The sequence below is a fragment of the Thamnophis elegans genome, chromosome 12 (genome assembly GCF_009769535.1).
Source record: "Thamnophis elegans isolate rThaEle1 chromosome 12, rThaEle1.pri, whole genome shotgun sequence".
NCBI lineage: Eukaryota > Metazoa > Chordata > Lepidosauria > Squamata > Colubridae > Thamnophis > Thamnophis elegans.
Window position 1 is genome coordinate 11,300,129 of NC_045552.1, and position 18,855 is coordinate 11,318,983.

General features: G+C 47.0%; 1 protein-coding gene across 1 annotated transcript; it reads left to right on the forward strand.

Annotated features, from left to right (window-relative positions):
- The first annotated feature begins 2,997 nt into the window (after nt 1–2,997).
- Nucleotides 2,998–18,367, forward strand: NFKBID (NFKB inhibitor delta). Its single transcript, XM_032227729.1, has 11 exons — nt 2,998–3,051; nt 3,374–3,407; nt 4,927–5,225; nt 6,331–6,536; nt 8,623–8,728; nt 10,973–11,119; nt 12,716–12,767; nt 14,943–15,088; nt 16,065–16,181; nt 17,891–18,055; nt 18,159–18,367. Exons 1-11 carry the CDS (start codon nt 2,998–3,000, stop codon nt 18,222–18,224), a joined length of 1,392 nt encoding a protein of 463 aa, XP_032083620.1. The 3' UTR covers nt 18,225–18,367.
- The last annotated feature ends 488 nt before the right edge of the window (nt 18,368–18,855 follow it).

Here is an 18,855-nt window from a genome sequence, read left to right on the forward strand (position 1 = left end):
ACCTCAAACATGCTGATGATACCACTTTTCAGGGGCTGGAAGCACGGAAGTCTTAAAGCATCTTTTGCTGAAGGCTTAAACACATACAGTGATTCAGAGGATTTTAAAGCTTAACATTCAATTGAAACCATAACTTTTCCTCCTGGGATTGAAACAGCTAGAGAAGAGATGCGGAACGCTGGTTTTTTTTTTTAAGATACGATACCTGCAAGCAAGATTATGGTAACACATAAAGATGGAAAGATTTGGCAACGGCTACAGCAGAGGGCATGGTTGGTGAAGAAGATGACAAAACTTGCTGAAATGGCTAAATCGACTGGCGTGTTCAGAGAAAAGATAACGTTTATCCGTGATTGGAAACCCCTTATGGGCTTTTTGTGCGCAAGAAAGAAAAATGTGAACATGTATTTTTATGACTCTGATGATTAGACAGGATGCATTGTAGATGAGGTTATAGATTATAGAAAGGCGAGTGTTATGATGTAACTTTAGAGAGAAGTTAAAACATAATTGTACCTAGAATTGCTGTGAAAAAGACTGCCGTCTTCTGAATATCTTTTTACTTTTTCTCAACTGCTACCTATTTTCTTTCTGCACCTTTAGATTTTTCTTTTCTTCCATCCTTTATTCTTTTTCATTCTATTTTAGTTTGTACTAGTTCTTACTATTGTTGTTAAAATGCTCAATAAAAGTAAGGGTTAAGGCGCTGGCCTGGAAACCAGGAGATGGGAGTTCTAGTCCCACTTGAGGCATAAAGGCCACCTGGGTAACTTTGGACCAATCACCAAGAGACTGTGAATTCTAGTCTTGCTTCAGAGAGACGGCTGGGTGATTTGGGGCCAATCACTCTCTCTGAGCCCAATCTCACAGAGGAGAGTGTGGGAAAGAGGAAGAGGTACTATGTATGTTTGCTGTCTTGAGTTACTTATAGAGTAACTCATCCAAGAAGCTTCTTCAGCTGTGACAGGTAGTGGGGAATGGCAGGATTTACTGTATTTTTGGAGTATAAGATGCTCCTTTTTCCCTCCTAAAAGAGGGTGAAAATTTGGGTGCGTCTTATACACTGAATGTAGTCCCACCCACCCATTGGCCCCACCCACTCTTTGGCCTTTGCCTCCCAGAAATTTACCTCTTTGCAGCAAACGGGGGCTTGCTGAGGCTTCAGTAAGCTATATCAATCCCTGCAGCCTTAAACAGCTGATGATCGGGAGAAATTGAAAGTGAAACTTGCTGTTTGCTCCACTGGCAAATTGCTGGGAGGCAGATTTTTTTCCCTTGTGCTAATCAGGCTGTTTGCTGCAAGGAGGTAAGTCAACAACTATAAATGCCAATAGAAAGTTCAAACTATTTCACTTATTTTTTAAAGACTGCTTTATTATTGTTCTAGACAGCTTAACAAAATGAAGAATAGATGCTTGATCTGAAAATAGATGCTTGATCTGAAGAGGCCCCCTGCTATTGTTTTAAAAAGTGCTATTCTTTTAAATAGCAGAGAGTAACTATACTTCCAGAAAGCACATCAATTTTAACAGCATCTGCACAAGTGTAGTCCGAAATATAACATTACAAACAGTGTATATTATCTGTACTGTTTGTTGCAAGGAGGCAAATTGCTGAGAGGCAGAGGAAGATATTTTTCCCTTGTTTTCCTCCCCAAAATCTAGGTGCGCCTAATACTTCGCCGCATCTTATATTCCGAAAAATACGGCATATTCTTGCAGACAGCTGGTCATTTACATCATTTTAGAGGGTCTTTGTAGCACTTGGAGGTGTGTCCTCAGAGTCACCTGAATGGTACTCCTGGTTCCAGTCAGCTGCAATTATTTTCTCTCTGGAAATCCATTCCTACTCCCACACCATTCAAAGAGTGTTCATCCCAAATTGTATGGCTAATAGTCTGATATTGGGGCAATTGTCCTGAAGACTATATATCTCAAAGGGAAGTTAAGGATGATCCCCACATATACCCCAGTTCTAATATCCCAACTCTCTGTCTACTTACAGGCTGCAAAGGGCCACCACCTCAGACTGTGCGGAAGTTACTGGAGCAACGAAGACAACAACAAGCTGCTCTGACCCACAGCCCTGCACCCCTGGTGAGTCACCTGCTGAATGCACCTGGACACCCATATTACATGCAGATAGCCACACCCTTCTCTGAAGCACAACTCAATTTGAAGGTTGAATCATGGCAACTGGACCAATTTTGTCCCATTGCCATGATTCAACCTTCAGGCGCCTTTGCCTGCCAACTCAACATGGCCAACTCTCTGCAGCCAACTCACCACGGGGACAATTCGCCATGGCCAATTCACCGCAGGATAAGAGTTATACTAATATCAAAGAAATAATGGAATAGAATCATTAAAGAAAGGATGCTGAATTGAGGGACAAAGTGAAATGCGCATGACGAAAATCAAAATATGTTTTAAACTATTTTAAATAATTGAATTGAATTCTTGTAATTGTCCCACAGCAAGGTTGTTCTGTGGCAAGTTGGTCATGGCAAGTTGACCGTGGCAAGTTGGTTGTAGTGAATTGGCCATTGTACGTTGGCCATGGCAAGTTGGCCATAGCAAGTTGGTTGTAGTGAATTGGCCATTGTACGTTGGCCATGGCAAGTTGGCCATAGCAAGTTGGTTGTAGTGAATTGGCCATTGTACGTTGGCCATGGCAAGTTGGCCATAGCAAGTTGGTTGTAGTGAATTGGCCATTGTACGTTGGCCATGGCAAGTTGGCCTTAGCAAGTTGGTTGTAGTGAATTGGTCATTGTACGTTGGCCATGGCAAGTTGGCCATAGCAAGTTGGTTGTAGTGAATTGGCCATGGTACGTTGGCCATGGCAAGTTGGCCGTAGCAAGTTGGTTGTAGTGAATTGGCCATGGCAAGTTGGCCATAGCATGTTGGTTGTAGTGAATTGGCCATTGTACATTGGCCATGGCAAGTTGGCCATGGCAAGTTGGTTGTAGTGAATTGGCCATGGCAAGTTGGCCATAGCATGTTGGTTGTAGTGAATTGGCCATTGTACGTTGGCCATGGCAAGTTGGCCATAGTAAGTTGGTTGTAGTGAATTGGCCATGGTACATTGGCCATGGCAAGTTGGCCATGGCAAGTTGGTTGTAGTGAATTGGCCATGGTACGTTGGCTGCAGTGAGTTGTTCATTCCACCTTTAAGGCACCCTTGCCTGGATGAGTGAGATTCTTCACCAACACAACTCAGTTTCTTTCTAGGCTCTTTGTGGAATCACTGAACTATTTTGGGCCTTCATTTGTCTTCTTCCTGAAATGCATTTGAACAGAGAGGGTTGATCCAACCTGGTCTTATTGCCTTTCTCGGATTGATTATTTTCTCTCTCTTTCTATTCCCATTTCAGATCCCTCCAGGAGCTTTAGAAGCCAGCTGGCCAGGTGAGTCGACTCAGACATCTGGGGATGTAATTGCTTTATCTCTGTCACAAATGCTCTTGTGAATTTAGCTTTCCATCAGCTTCTCTAAACATGGTGCCCTCCAGCTGGCATCTTAACAACTCCAGCAATTCTAACGGAGCAGAGATTTCCCAGTGCATCTGGAGGTTAACAGATTATGCAAAGCATTTGAGGTACTTAAGGGTTTTCCACTTAAATTGCAGCAACACTAATTTATTTTGGGCTTAGATCACTTAATAAACTTCCAAGCAGTTTCAGATTGAACTCATTATCTATCTCTTTATCTCTCAATCTCGATCTATTTAATCCATCTAATCCATTTCCTAGTTCTTACCGTTACAGAATTATTGCTCCATTCTCAAAATGGCACTGCCAACTACAGGTGGTTCCCAACTTACAACCATTCATTCAGTGACTGTTCCTTTCAGGGTTCCAAATAGCATCCAAAATTAAATCAGAGTCCCAGGCAAAGCATTCCTCAAGGTTCCAATTTATTAAGAGAGCCATATTGGCACATCTGGGAAAACCCAAATCTGAAAGATTCCCGGTTTTCCCCACCCAGTTAAAGTTCAGGATCTTGCCTCCACACCCACCAGTCCATCACACAGTCCAATCTTCCACTGCCAGGTTGACAGTTCCACCCATCCAGTTCCAGTCAGGTGCAGAGGTGCAAAGACAAAGGATGACCTTGGCTTTCTAAAAAGAATGTTGTTATGGCTACATAGCATCTAACTCCGTACAATCCCCCCTCCCATTTTCCCACAATAGAAAATGCATAGTAGAATAATAGAAAGTGTGACAGGCCAAGGATACAAAAGAAAATATGGTTGCAGGCCCGACAGTGAAACAGCACTGAAAATCACATCCCCCTGGGTCTATTCCTGAATTTCTGGTTTTCCCGTAGGGCCGGGGGGGGTTTTGTGCTCCGGAGGCTCCTGAAGCCTCTGGAGGGCCTGTTTTCGCCCTCCTCAGGCTCCTATAAAGCCTCTGGAGCCTGGGGAGGGTGAAAAATGGCTTTAAAAAGGCTGAACTCAGCTGGCCTTGCGTGCCCTGACAAATGGCTCCGTGTGCCACCAGTGGCATGTGTGCCAAAGATTCGCCATCCCAGTCCTAGAAGATGGATCTTCAACTTTATCTGCCGTTGGGGCGTAGAGTTCTCGTCTGCCTTCAAAACCGTTGACCGTCTTCTCCTGTAACCCTGGAAAGGAGCCCTTACGAGGTGCTACCAGCCGGGCCAGCTGGACCAAGGTTTTTCAAGGAGGTGTTACTCCTCCATCACTCACCCTTTGTCCTGGCTTGTGACAGGCAGAGCCTGGCTTCCCAAACGTTGGGCCTAGCATGTTGGGTTTGTATGTATGACAATTCTTCACCCTTAGACAGCTGCAGTAGATAACTAAGGTCATCAGTGTAGGCCTGAATACAGCGATCTAAGCATTTTCTGCTTCTCCAAAGAAATCAACTTTATACACTGATTGGAACTTCCCCAAATTTCTTTCCTTAGAGCCCCATGGAACAATAGAAAAAGGGGTTTCTCCTCTAGAACAGTCTACCGTTCCTCAGTATCCAATTGCAGCCTTTCCCGCCTGGCAACCAGATGCCTCCAGCCAAGGAGCTTTCTCTCCAGATTTTCACTACCCGTGTGTGGACCCTGGCAACGATTTCCATCTCCAGCCTCCAGGGAGCCAGTACGATGTGATGAGCCCCTGCCCTCCCTTAGAAACCAATATTTATGGAGCAGCAGATCCTGGAGGTCCCAAGGAAGCCTATCCTTCCAAGATAACATCAGCGGTAAATTACGAGGTGAGATGAAGGGGGATGGAAGTGGGATAGAATGAGCTCCCTGGGGGTATTTAGCAGGGGATCCATATCAATGTCTCAAGCTGGCTGTAAAAAAGCCACTTGCTTCTCAAAAAGAGTATCCTGAGAATTGTGTGCAGATGTGATCTCTCAACGCGTGCCGGGAGCCTTTCCAAAGTGCAATTCACATCTTTTCTTTGGAAAGGACAATGAGAAAGCAGTATGTTATATATTTCTTTTTTTTTAAAGTGCCCAGATATATTTGCAAAGTAGAGAACTCTGGGCTCATTTTCCCTATCCAGGTGCTATCCAGATGAGCTGAACTACTGTCTGTAGGAGGAAATGTGGTGCCGGTTTGGAACTGTAAAAATTGAGCCAGGCATCCATTCATTCCCTTTCCTGAATGCTCACCCGGGAACTTGAGGGGGGAAAAAACATACCCTATAGAATCAGTCGTGAAATATTTAACAGGCAAAGGGAGGCTGATAAGACTAGAACCATGATGGCGCGAACAACACATCCTTAAGAAACAGTTTGGTGTAGTGGTTAAGATGCTGGCCTAGAAAACAGGAGATTGTGAGTTCTAATCCTGAAGGATCCAATCTGGGTCGGTCATTGGGACCAGAGGTTTTGTCTTTCGAGCTTTCAGACTCGTGCCGGAGAGAAGTTTTCTGAAGATGGGCCCCAGCACGATTCCAACATCTCAGAAGACAAAACCTCTGGTCTCAATGACCGACGTAGCTTGGATCCTGCACAGTGGTGGGATTCACTTACCTTCTCTACTGGTTCGCAAATGTGAGCGCACCGTGCCACATCTGTGCATGCACAGGACTCCCTCGTTACGTCAGGGCGGATGAGTGGAGCTTCCCGCAGCCGCCACCGCTACTGATTTGCTAGAACTGGAGAGAACCGGCTGAATCCCACCTCTGATCCCGCAACATTATCCAGGGACAGGTATATTCACCTTCATTCCTGAGTTCTAATCCTGTCTTAGGCATGAAAGGTTAGCAAGGACCATGGGCAGAGGTGCAGAAGGCGGAAACATCTGTCTTTAGATCAGCTTCACTCCAACACCTGTTTACCTATTTTTTTTTTAATTTCCATCCAGAAGGTTGCCACCGAAGCTGTCCATCTTTATCCAAGCTCAGAGACCTCCTGGCTGGGACAGGAACAAAACAACGCTTGCCTCCTCCTTCCTGGGAGTTATGTAGACTTATCTGTGGATGTAGATCCGGGGGAACTGACTCAAGCTCGGGCACAGATCCAGAATGTAGCTCTCTCTCGCCTTTTGCAGCAGGATGAAGATGGCGACACGTAAGTGTACACCTGGGGCACCATCCCACTGAGAAACTCATTCCGTGTTCTTCTTTGGGACGGAGGTGGGAAACGAATGAAAGGTTTTGGGAAGCAGATAACAAGAAGGCTACATAGAATGGTGCAGTGGCCCAGAAGTGGAGCTCTCACCACACAATCAGCAGGCTGTGAGTTCGATCCCAGGTAGAGGCAGATATTTCTCTCTCTCTGGGCCCAATGAGAATATATCTGCTGAACAAAACTCCACACTGGTGACCAGGAAGGGCATCTGGCCATTCAACTGCTAGCTCTGTTCAGTTGCCCAGACTCCACCCAGCAAAGGATTTATGGGGTCGTAAAATGACGATGATAACAAGCAGGCTACATAGGAACCAACTGGGAAAAGGACTGGAATCTGTTCCCAATTTGCTGCTTTCCAGAAAGGTGAAGCCTACAATTTCCAGCTTGGAAAGCCAAAGACCTTACTGGCTAGAAATGCCAAGTGTTGTATAGTCGTATCACATCTGGAATGCATCACACTGGGAAAACATCCATGGCTGCAGCGTAAAACAGGATTAAACGGTGGCAGCTGTGTCGTCTTCTTGCCACTTAGAGTCAATCAGATAGAGGGGGAAAGCATGGCAATTGGATGGCCCACAAAGTATTGCCACGCAACAAAGGCAACCAGTAGATTTACAGTTTGCATTTTTATATGTTAAATCTGTGTAGATGCCCTTGTGATCATTCCTTTGCAGCCGTATGCATATCCACTGTGCTAATCCCTAATAATAGATAATCATATCCCACACGCTATTCCATTTTAGGTAAGTAATGTTATACCCACCGAGAAAAGGCAAAAGGCAGTATTGCTCAACCTTGACAACTTGAAGATGGGTGGAGTTCATGCTGTGGGGGGGGATTCGGGGAGTTGAAGGCCACATCGTCAAGTTGCCAAGGTCAAGGAAACACAGAAGGAGCAGCAAGCAAAATTCTGTCAGTGAATGACATGAGAAAAAAGGGGGGAAAAGATACATAACTAAGTCCAATGTATGCCGATACTGTTCATTAGAATCTATAGCTTTCTGTCTTCGCAAGTCATCCTTGCTTCCTTCACCTTTAGACACCACTATAGGTATTGCACAAGGTACCGATTAGGATATTATAAATGAAAATGTAGTAGATACCTTACTGTTCTGACCCCCTCCTCCGTCCAGTAATGAAAGCTGAGACGCTTAATGAGAATGTCCTTTAATAACAAGACCAGACTCTCGGTGGCTGAAAGCCAAGTAAACAAACAGATAAGGACCTTGGCAGCAATTCAGACAAACTCTGGCAGCAATCCAGCCTGCCAAGTTTGTTTCTCTTTAGTCAAAGCGTTGACTTCTGCAAGAAGGGCATGGCACAAGCAGTCTTTTTTATAGTCTGGAGAGGAGCCTAATGACCATCAGTTGAGCGTAATTACCTCCTGTAATTACGTAGTTGTTCTTGACGCCGAGTAGTTCTTCGACGGCGTGCATCCCAGAACAACTCACTGTTGGTTTCTGGATCACTCTCCTTGTCTCCTCCCCACTGATCCAAGGCTCAGGCGCCACCTGGTGGCCAACCAGTCTCTCTGCGCCCTGCTCGAAGTCGGAACCCTGTCCAGGGTCCTCCACATCCTCCAGGGCCGACTCATAGGGCCCCTCGCTGTCGGAGTCTGGTGGCAGCTCCAACGGCTCCTGCTGGGCCACAACACCTTACTATGTCTGAGAAAGCTAGGATCAGGTAAGCGATGTCCTCCCCTACACAATTGGCTTTATGAATTCAAGAGCGACCTTGGTTTTCCTTCCTGGGATCCTTTATCTGGAAATAGACTGAAACTTGGCCACCCTTCAAAATTCAAATTATAAAATAAGACATGCAGCCAGCGAGTTTGCAAATGGGAGAACAAGTTGCTTAAAAGGTGGGGGGGAGGCGAAGGGAGAATCCTCAGTGCTAGTTGTAAACTCACAAAAGTTTCTGAAGTGCTTTAAAAAAAAAGTGTGGGTAAGGATGTTGACATGGGAAGTGGCTAGCCAAACAGTATGGTGGACTTTGGATCATTCTGAGCCCTTTTTTTCCCCTCTAGGTTGCTCCATCTCTTTGTGGCTCAAGGACTCCGCCCATTTTCGTATGCTGCCGCTGAAATGCTCCGAGATTGTGGACAGTTGGATATCAAAGAACACAGGGGGAAGGTGAGTGTGTTCTGTGACAGGGGTCTCCAAACATGGCAACTTTTAGATTTCTGGACATAAACTTCCAGAATCCCCCAACTAGCCATGCTGGCTGAGGAATTCTGGGAGCTGAAGTCTACAAGTCTTGAAGTTCCTCTGGTGGCTGGGGAATTCTGGGAGTTGAAGTCCACAAGTCTTAAAGTTCTCATGCTGGCTGGGGAATTCTGGGAGTTGAAGTCCACAAGTCTTAAAGTTCCCATGCTGGCTGGGGAATTCTGGGAGTTGAAGTCCACAAGTCTTAAAGTTCCCATGCTGGCTGGGGAATTCTGGGAGTTGAAGTCCACAAGTCTTAAAGTTCCCATGCTGGCTGGGGAATTCTGGGAGTTGAAGTCCACAAGTCTTAACGTTCCCATGCTGGCTGGGGAATTCTGGGAGTTGAAGTCCACAAGTCTTAAAGTTCTCATGCTGGCTGGGGAATTCTGGGAGTTGAAGTCCACAAGTCTTAAAGTTCCCATGCTGGCTGGGGAATTCTGGGAGTTGAAGTCCACAAGTCTTAAAGTTGCCAAGTTTGAAGGTCCCTGGTCCATGGATTAGCTGGAGGTTCTCTCCCTGCTACAGGTATCTTGCCTGAAAGCAGTCTCTTCCCATCACCCCTGTGGCTTGTCCTGCATCATCTGCTGCTCTATGTTATACTGGAATGGGAAAGCATCAGCATCTGTCCTTCAAGAATCTGATATTACAATATAAACAAAAATGCCACTCGGAAGCAGATTTGGACACATGTTCCCACTAGATGCAAATATTAGAGTTGGGCCTATTTTTATTTTATTTTTCTTACAACAATCACAGTTTTGGATCTAGAATAGGCAGATCAGGGCAGCAGCCAGAAGCAATGGTCATCCTCCCAAATGACACTGTGCCTAGAGCTCCCTTCCAACTATCAGCTGTACAAGGTAGCAACCCACGTTTCTCTACTTCGGAAGCTCTAAGATGTGCTGACTTCAATTCTCAGAATTCTCCAGAATTTATTTTGGGGGGAGTTGAGGAGGCTGAGGGGAGTTGAATTTGGGGAGCTGAAGCAGGGGTGGGCTGCTCTAGAATCCTCTAGCTAGGATTCTGCCCAGTTCAGCGAACCCCCCAAAATGCCATCCCTGGCTGGCCATGCCCACCCCTCCCCTCCCAGGAGTCTTCACGCGGCCCGCGTGAAGATGTGAGGTAAGTGCAGGGCGCACACAGAGGCTCAGAGAGGGGGGAAAACATGCCTCCCAGAAGCTCAGGAAGGCAGGAAATGGGCCCATTTCCAGCCTCTGGAAGGCCTCCAGAGCCGGAGGGAGGCTCGAGCAAAGCCTCCGGAGCCTGGGGAAGGCAAGAAAACACACACACACAAACACACACATCGCCATGGTGCAGGAGGCTGACTAGGCCATACCGACCTGGCCACACCCACCCAGCCACCGGGCAGAGAACCCGTTACTGAAACTTTTGAAGTCCACTTGAAGTCCATACATAAAGTCCTTCATGGTATTGGATCTGGGTACTTGAGAGACCACCTGCTGCCAATTACCTCCCACAGACCCATTAGATCTCACAGGGTTGGCCTCCTCCGGGTTCCATCTACCAGCCAATGCCATCTGGCTACTACCCGGGGGAGGGCCTTCTCTGTGGCAGCTCCGGCCCTATGGAATGAACTCCCTGCAGGGATTCGGACCCTCACCTCTCTCCAGGCCTTCCGAAAAGCCGTCAAAACCTGGCTTTGCCGGCAGGCCTGGAGGTGATGAGTTCCCTCCCCTCTCGACATGTATGGTTGTGCGACTGTTGCTTATTTTTATTATTTGTATTTCGTCTTCTATGTTCCCCTTTTTCCCCTTTTGAATTGTTCGCCGCCCTGAGTCCTCCCGGAGAAGGGCGGCATATAAATAATAAAATTCCAATTCCAATTCCAATTCCATACATCTTCAAATTGAGAATCCCTGAGCTGGACTGATGCTGAGTGACAAAAGCTTATGATAGTGTGTCATTCCTCCCATCCATTCCTGCCTCCCTAATGAACTGGCTGCCTTATACGAACCATCTATTAAAATTGTGCCCTCAATCAATTCTCTAAAGAGCCAGATTCTCAGCCATCCAGGTCAAGGTTGTCCCAAGGATGCTTTTCCAAAAGGCAACTGGACTTTCTTGCTTTTTTTTCCCCTTCCCTTTGAAAACGTTTCGCTTCTCATCCAAGAAGCTTCTTCGGTTCAATTTTTTTTCCCCCTTTGCACCCAGACTCCATTATTAGTGGCGGCTGCAGCCAATCAACCTAACATCGTGAAGGACCTGATTTTGCTGGGAGCAGACGTCAATGCCATGGACCAAAAGGGGCAGACTGTGTTGCACCTTGGTGCCACCTACGGGCTGCCCAGTGTCATTGAGGTGAGACTGGCCTATTCCCCACCCACCCCCACCCCCGAACAGCCTTGTGAAAAGTAGCGCCTGAGTTGTGATCACATGATCATGGGGGATGCTGCAAAGGTCATAACTGTGAAAAATGGTCGCGACGTCACTTTTTTCAGTCCCGTTGTAACTTTGAACGGTCACTCGATGAGGACTACCTGTACTTCTTTAGCAGAGATGAAAACTACCTGTCTCAATGCCCCGAGCAAAGCATCAGAGAAGCACGAAAGTAGGGTTAGATTGCTAATCCATGCAGTTTGGGGATATGCTTAGAAAGCCACTGATAAGCCAGCAAAAGTATAGGTAGCCTTTGAATTACGACAACAGGGACTAGAATTTAAAAGAGCCGAGGTGGCACAGTGGTTAAATGCAGCACTGCAGGCTACTTCAGCTGACTGCAGTTCTGCAGTTCGGCTGTTCAAATCTCACGGGCTCAAGGTTGACTCAGCCTTCCATCCTTCCGAGGTGGGTAAAATGAGGACCCAGATTGTTGTTGGGGGCAATAGGCTGACTCTGTAAACCGCTTAGAGAGGGCTGAAAGCCCTATGAAGCGGTATATAAGTCTAACTGCTAACTGCTATTGCTATTGCTAATTTCCATAGTTAAGCAAGGTGGTTGCTAAGTGAGTCATGCCCCGTTTTACGATCTTTTTGACCATGTTGTTAAGCAAATCCGATGCCATCATTAAGTGAATCACGTGGCCATTAAGCAAATCCAGTTGAATTTTGCTTGTTGGAAACTGGCTGGGAAAGCCACCATAAATGACAACCACCAGATCCGGGGACATTGCCACCACAAATGTATGTTGGTGGCCAAGCATCTACATTTTGATCATGGGACTGGATGGATGCTGCATTGGTCATAAATGCAAGAACTGGTCCTAAGTCCCAAAAAAATTCAGTGCTATTGTGACTTCTGCTTGCTAAGCAAATGGTTATAAGTCAAGAACTATCTGAGGTGGCTCAGTGGCTAAGACGCTGAGCTTGTCAATCAGAAAGGTCGGCAGTTCAGCGGTTTGAATCCCTAGCACCGTGTAATGGAGTGAGCTCCCGTTACTTGTCTCAGCTTCTGCCAACCTAGCAGTTCGAAAGCACGTAAAAAATGCAAGTAGAAAAATACCAACCACCTTTGATGGGAAGGTAACAGCGTTCCATGCACTTTTGGTGTTTAGTCATGCCGGCCACATAACCACGGAGATGTCTTCGGACACCGCTGGCTCTTCGGCTTTGAAACGGAGATGAGCACCGCCCCCTAGAGTTGGGAACGACTAGCACAGATGTGCGAGGGGAACCTTTAGCTTACCTGTTAAACTGGCAGGGCAGTTCTAACCTGGCTAGTGAAAATGCCCTCCTGCTTGATTTGGCACATCTCTTTTGACGTGATGACTGGGTTGAATCTCCTTCAAAGTGACCCCATGAAAGCTTTGCATAGCTTGACCTCCAGGAGCTCCTGATGTACTGGAACTACGTTTCCTAGATATCCTGAGCCAGCGTGGAAAATCTCATGACTCAAACAAATCTTTTCCAAAACACACATCGGCTTTATTATTTCCCCCACCCCCGGCTTCTTTTCTAGGCTGTCATGATGACTGGGGCTCCTGTCAACGTGGAAGCCAGAAATTTTGAAGGTAAGTGTCAGGTTCTTGGGCAACTGCCTGAACCAAAAGTGATTTTTTTTTCCCCTCCAAGCATTCACACTATTTTATTTTTCCGTTAGCAAGATTCATTGAGAAGAAGTCAGGGTTACAAAACTTCCAGCCACTGAACCATTTCACAGTTTAAAGCCATCCTCTCCCCTCCTGGATGTTAGGGCAGAGAGCTTTCTGATTGTCCTTCTGATCCAGGGAGGGCACAAATCTCTTCACAGATAATACAGATGCTTGCAATTGGCTGTGTACATAACAGCTGCCTGAATCCACAGCTGTTGTGGCCCGCCAGCAGAGCTGGAAGCAGATTCAGACAGTGAGGAGGTTGGGGAGGAAGATGGGCCAGTCCTGGAGTCTGGGGAAGGCTCTGAGGAGGGCTCTGTGTCGGAGGCAGAGAGGGGGCCAGAGCCACAGGTCAGTTTTCAGCTGCCTTCAGAGTCAGACATCAGTGAGGCAGACAAACAGCTGGAGCCTGTTCCCTGGGTTCGCATGCACAGAGTTGCCAGACGAAGGGAACAGCTAAACAACAGGGGTTGACTTGGGAGTAAGGCCACAGGTGGACGATGAATGGACTCTTCCAGAGGAATTAAAACAGGAGCGAAAGGGGAGTGGAGTTTACAGGAGACCATTAGTTCGCTTAATTGGTTCCTGACTCTCCGAGACTCCTTGCCAGGTTTTGCAGATATTGGGCTGGCAGCTCTCCAAGCCAGATAAGGTCTGTGACTGTAAATCCTCCCTCGAAAGACTTTGCTAGATGTGAATGAGCAGAATTCACAGTAAATTAATATAAGTGGGTTTTGTCGGGACCAGGAGTTTGCTTCATGCTCTCGGGAAGCTTCCGTCAGAACAGTAGCTCTCTGGGAACCAACCATAACAACAAGATGATAAAAGTTTTTGATTTTTCTCACAACCATCTTCATCTGGAGTATATTTAAGAGTCACGTTGGTGTAGTAGTTAAGGTACTAGAAACCAGCAGAACGTGTGTTCTAGTTCTGCCTTAGGCATGAAAGATGGCTAGATACCTTTGGGCCAATCACCAGGAGATTTTGAGTTCTAGTCCCGCCCTAGGCAGTAGGCATGAATACCAACTGGATGACTTTAGACTGATCACCAGGAGACTGTGAGTTCTAGCCCCACCTTAGGCAATAGGCATGAACACCAGCCAGGTGACTAAGCCAATCACCAGGAGAGAGTGAATTCTAGTCCTACCATAGGCAATAGGCATGAACACTAGCTGGATGATTTTAGGCCACTCACCAGGAGACTGTGAATTCTAGTCCCACATTGGCCCAGACCCTTTCTCCCAGCCCTAGGAACGAGGCCATTTCCAAAATCTTGCCAAGAAAACTGCAGGGGCTAGTCCCAAATCAAGATATCAGGAGTCAACACACACACACACACACACACAAAATGCAGACACACCGTCTGACTCAGGGGTGGGTTTCTCCCAGTTCGCACTAGTACGCCAGAACCGGTTCGTGAAATTTAGCGTACCTTTTGGAACCTGTTCCAGAAGGAAGGAAGGAAGGAAGGAAGGAAGGAAGGAAGGGGGAGAGATACACACAGGAAAGGAAGAGATACACACAAGAAAAGAAAGAAGGAAGGAAGGAATGGAGGGAGAGTGAGAGAAAAAAGAGAGAGACAAAGATGGAAAGAGAAAGAAAAAAGAAAGAAAAAGGAAGTGGGAGAGAGAGAAGAAAGAAAGAAAGAAAGAAAGAAAGGAAGGAAGAAAGAAAGAAAGAAAGAAAGAAAGAGGAGAGACAAAAGGAAGGAAGGAAAGAAAGAGTGTGTGTATGTGAGAGAGAGAGAGAGAGAGAGAGAGAAAGAAAGAGAGAAAGAAAGAAAGAAAGAAAGAAAGAAAGAAAGAAAGAAAGAAAGAAAGAAAGAAAGAAAGAAAGAAAGAAAAAGAAAGAAAGAGAACTTATGACTACAACTGAGGCCAAAATTTTGGTTGCTAAGCAAGAGCATTGTTAAGTGAGTTTCACGACATTTTCCAAGTTGGCCACGCCCACCCGGTCACACGCCCACCAAGCCACACCCACCCAGTCACATGACCACCAAGCCACTCCCACAAAACAGGCCACACCTACAGAATAGGTTGTAAAAATTTTGAAACCCACCCCTGGTCTGACTCCTTTTCTACGGTGTTTGTACAGGTCTCACTCCTTTGCACTGTGCTGTCATGGCTCACAATGCTGCCTTCCAGACACAAAACATGGAGCCCTTGTCCCAACACCTCCTGCAGAACTTACTGCTGTGTATTCAGCAGCTTTTGCAACTTGGTGCTGATTACAAGAGCCAGGTAAGTGGTTAGGTAAGGATTCCTATCGTGGCAAAGTAGGAGGATTCCTGACTTCCCCGGGAAGAGCAGTTACAATAGCACAGGGGTGTCGAATGCGATTTCATTGAGGGCCGCATCAGGGTTATGTTTGACCTCGGAGACACAGAGTAGGTGTGGCCAGGGTGGGTGTGGCCAGCTCAATGTCACTCACATCGAGGGCGTGAATCCCTCCCAAGCGCTGTTTTTGCTGGCAGAGGCACTGCGGGCCAGTCCTTCGCTGTTTCCAGGGTGGCCCCACAGGCCAGATCCAGACCCCGGGCCCTCAGTTTGACACCCCTGCAATAGCGCCACAAGGAAAGATGGGAAGGCAAAAGACCACCACCACCCCCATCCAAAGGTGGGCATCAGTGTGACAGAGCTGACTTCGTTCTGACTTGGAAGTAATACACAGTTCCATGTAAAGAAGGGACCCCTTTGGGCCAGGGGTCTCCAACCTTGGCAACTTTAAATCTGGCAAACGTCAACCTTGGCTTTGCTGGCTGGGGGATTCTGGGAGTTGAAGCCTGCCAGTTGCCAAGGTTGGAGACCCCTGCCTTAGACCAAACTGGAAAATTCCCTAGACCGGGGAACGTTAAACACTCAAAGAGCCATTTGGACTCGTTTCCCACAGAAAAAACACCGGGAGCCACAAAACCCTTCCAGTCCCTGACTATTTCCTGAGTGGCCACAAAACTAGCACATGTAGTTGAATTAAATGTTCTCTTTTCTTCTAAAACATTTCTTGGATTTATCCATGGTTGGCCTACCAGGGGTCAAAAAGCTCAATAAATCGCATGCCGGCACATTGACGGTTGCGTCGCATATTTTGAGTGACTGGGAGCCACAGCAGAGGGATGAAAAAGCCACATGTGGCTCCAGAGCCACAGGTTGCTGACCCCTGCCCTAGACCCACCAATGCCTGGCTGACTAACCTTTGCCTTTCTTTGACTTTGGCTAGGACTTGAAGAGCAGTAAAACCATCCTGCATTTAGCTGTTCAGGCTGCAAACCTGCCTTTGGTCCAGTTCCTCCTCAAACTGCCTGGACAAGAACGTCAGAATTTTGTAAACATTAAGGTACGCATTAACTAGGCATTAACATCCAACCTCAACTTTTTACTGTGGCATAATAGCTTTAGGTAATGCCTTGTTCTACTGCAGTCGGAAGTCGAGGCCTTCTCTTTCGCTTTGCCCTTTTCTTTCCCCCACTTTTCTCTTCCCCTTTTCCTTCCCTATCTTTCCTTTTATTTACTTTTGCATTTTCTTTGCATGCTACATTATAAACCAAGAAAATTGTTAATAGCAATTAGGATTCCCCCATTCGCAACCCTTGCCTACAGTGAAGAGGGGGTGGGGAGGGGTGTTGTCTTACAGCGTCCAGCCTGTCCCTTGGACTACAGGTAGTCCTCGGTTAACGGCCACACTTGGGACCAGAATTTCTGTTACCGAGCAAGGCAGTTGTTCGATGAGTTGCACGCAACTTTATAACTTTGCTTTTGCCATGGTTGTTAAGTAAATCCGTGGCACGACAAAACCGCGCTCGTCAAAATAGCGGTGATAAAATCGCGTCGCTAAAGCCGCGATGTCATCACCGCGCATCATCACCGCCGCGACAACAGCGCGGCGACAGAAGGGCGCTTTACAACAGCGCGGGGGCAGAAAGCGGATTTATATTAAGGTAAGGGTTAGGATTAGGGTTAGGGGTTTGTTTTAGGGTTAGGGTTAGGTTTAGGTTTAGAGTTAGGTTTAGGGTTAGGGTTAGGGTTAGGGTTAGGGTTAGGGTTAGGTTTAGGGTTAGGTGTAGGGTTAGGTTTAGGTTTAGGGTTAGGGTTAGGGGTTAGGGTTAGGTTTAGGATGCTGAGTGCTTGGGAATGCGCGGATTTGCCCTCCGCAATTATGTCATCGCGGTAGAGTCGCGTTTTTCCTTAGCACTTCGAACGGCATGAATTAGTCTTCGCGCTTATGTCTCCGCGGATAAGGGCTTCGCGGATTTGTGGTGGAACCAAGTAAATCATGTAGTTGTTAAGCAAATCTGGCTTCCCCCCGTTAAGTTTGTGGGAAGTCACAAATGGTGATCACACATGACCCCGGGACACTGCAACCATTGTAAACACAGGTAAGCAACACGTTGTACACATTGTAAGTCCTTCTCCCCCCCCCCAGTGTTGAAACTTTGAACAGATGCTGATGAATGCTTGTAAATTGAGGGTTGCCCGTATAACTGCCGTTGGTTACAGTTAGCAACTGTCAATGCTGCAGATCTTGGAAGCAGCAGGCAAGGAATATCTGGAAGGCATTTGGGAAAAGAGAAACTGAGAGAAGAGGGAGAGGGAGGAGGAGGAGAGCGAGAGGGGGAGGGCGGAAGAGAGAGAGAGAGAGAGAGAGAGAGAGAATGACTGCTGAGGCATGGTGTCTTAGACAAGGTACTTCTTCTTTTAAAAACCATTTTCCTGCTCAGCTGCAAGAGGGGGGGAAGCCTATCTCAACAACATGTGGTGCAGAAGTCAAACAGATGAGAACTGAGTGGGTGGCTTGGCAGTCGTATTGGAGATGCATGAATGAATTTCTCATCTTGCTGTACCTTAAGAGCCACAACATTAATTTTGTATATGGAACTGAGACGGGGTTGGAGAGCCTTTTCTACCTAAAGAAGGTGTGGTATGCAGATTTCAGGTTCATCCCCCCGAGAACCTCCGTGCATTGGCCTTTCCAGTGAATGCCTCTCTTGATAAGAAGACAATAAGCTGAGCGTAGCCTTACCATCAAGGGCCTTTCTCTATCCTCAGGCCCATGGCAACACCGCTCTGCACATGGCAGCTGGTCTACATGGCCATCCTTATCAAGAACAGATTGTCCGCCTCCTTCTAGACCACTGGGCCGATCCCACCGCCCGGAACCCAGAGAACGAGCAGCCCGTTCACCTGTTGACTTCAGGACCAGCAGCCGAGCAGGTGAGTTGGGCTTTGGAATGATCCAGGTAGGGCTGGGAACAGGCCAAAGGTTGAAGAGCAATGTTGCAAGCTTTGATGAACTCTTGTCTCCTCTTCTCTCTAGCTGCGTCTTCTGCTACGAAGCCGTCGCTCAGGCCCTGGGTTGGTGTATCCCCCATCCTTCACCTGACCCAGCCATCCTGGAGAGAAGGAGATGACCAACCTGTCTCTTTCTCTACCTCGAAGAGTGTGGAAGCGTGAATGTCTTTGTTTCTTTCTTCTCCTTCTCTGTTCTCCCCACCCCCGATGGACTGTGTTGTCTTCTGCTTGCTATATTTAATTAAGTTATTGGATAAGGGTTGGGACACCAAGTTGAACCTCAAAGCTTTAAACACACACAAAAGCATCTTCTTCTCCTAGTAGAAGCTGGTGCCGTGAGTCAGTGGCAGAGATGACCCACTGTAACCATAAACCATCAGTGGAGAGGCTGGATTTATCTCCACCACCACCACTGCTTCCACCACAGGCCAATGGCATCCCAGATGCAAACCCACACCACACAATTCCATGAGGTTCCATGTCACCAGCAAGAATGGTGATCTGAGCATCTGGGTCAATCTTCTGCCACCTGGCACCCTCTGGGTCGTTTCAGGTTGGAATCCATCACATATTTGAAGGAAAGTTGATCTGAATTCTGCATCCCTCACTTGGTCCTCTTGACATTCTGTACCATTAGGAGCCCTCCATATTCCTTATCCACTACGCTTTAATCATTTCCATGAAATGGATTTTTAACTCGAACCATATTGGTTCGTAGAACA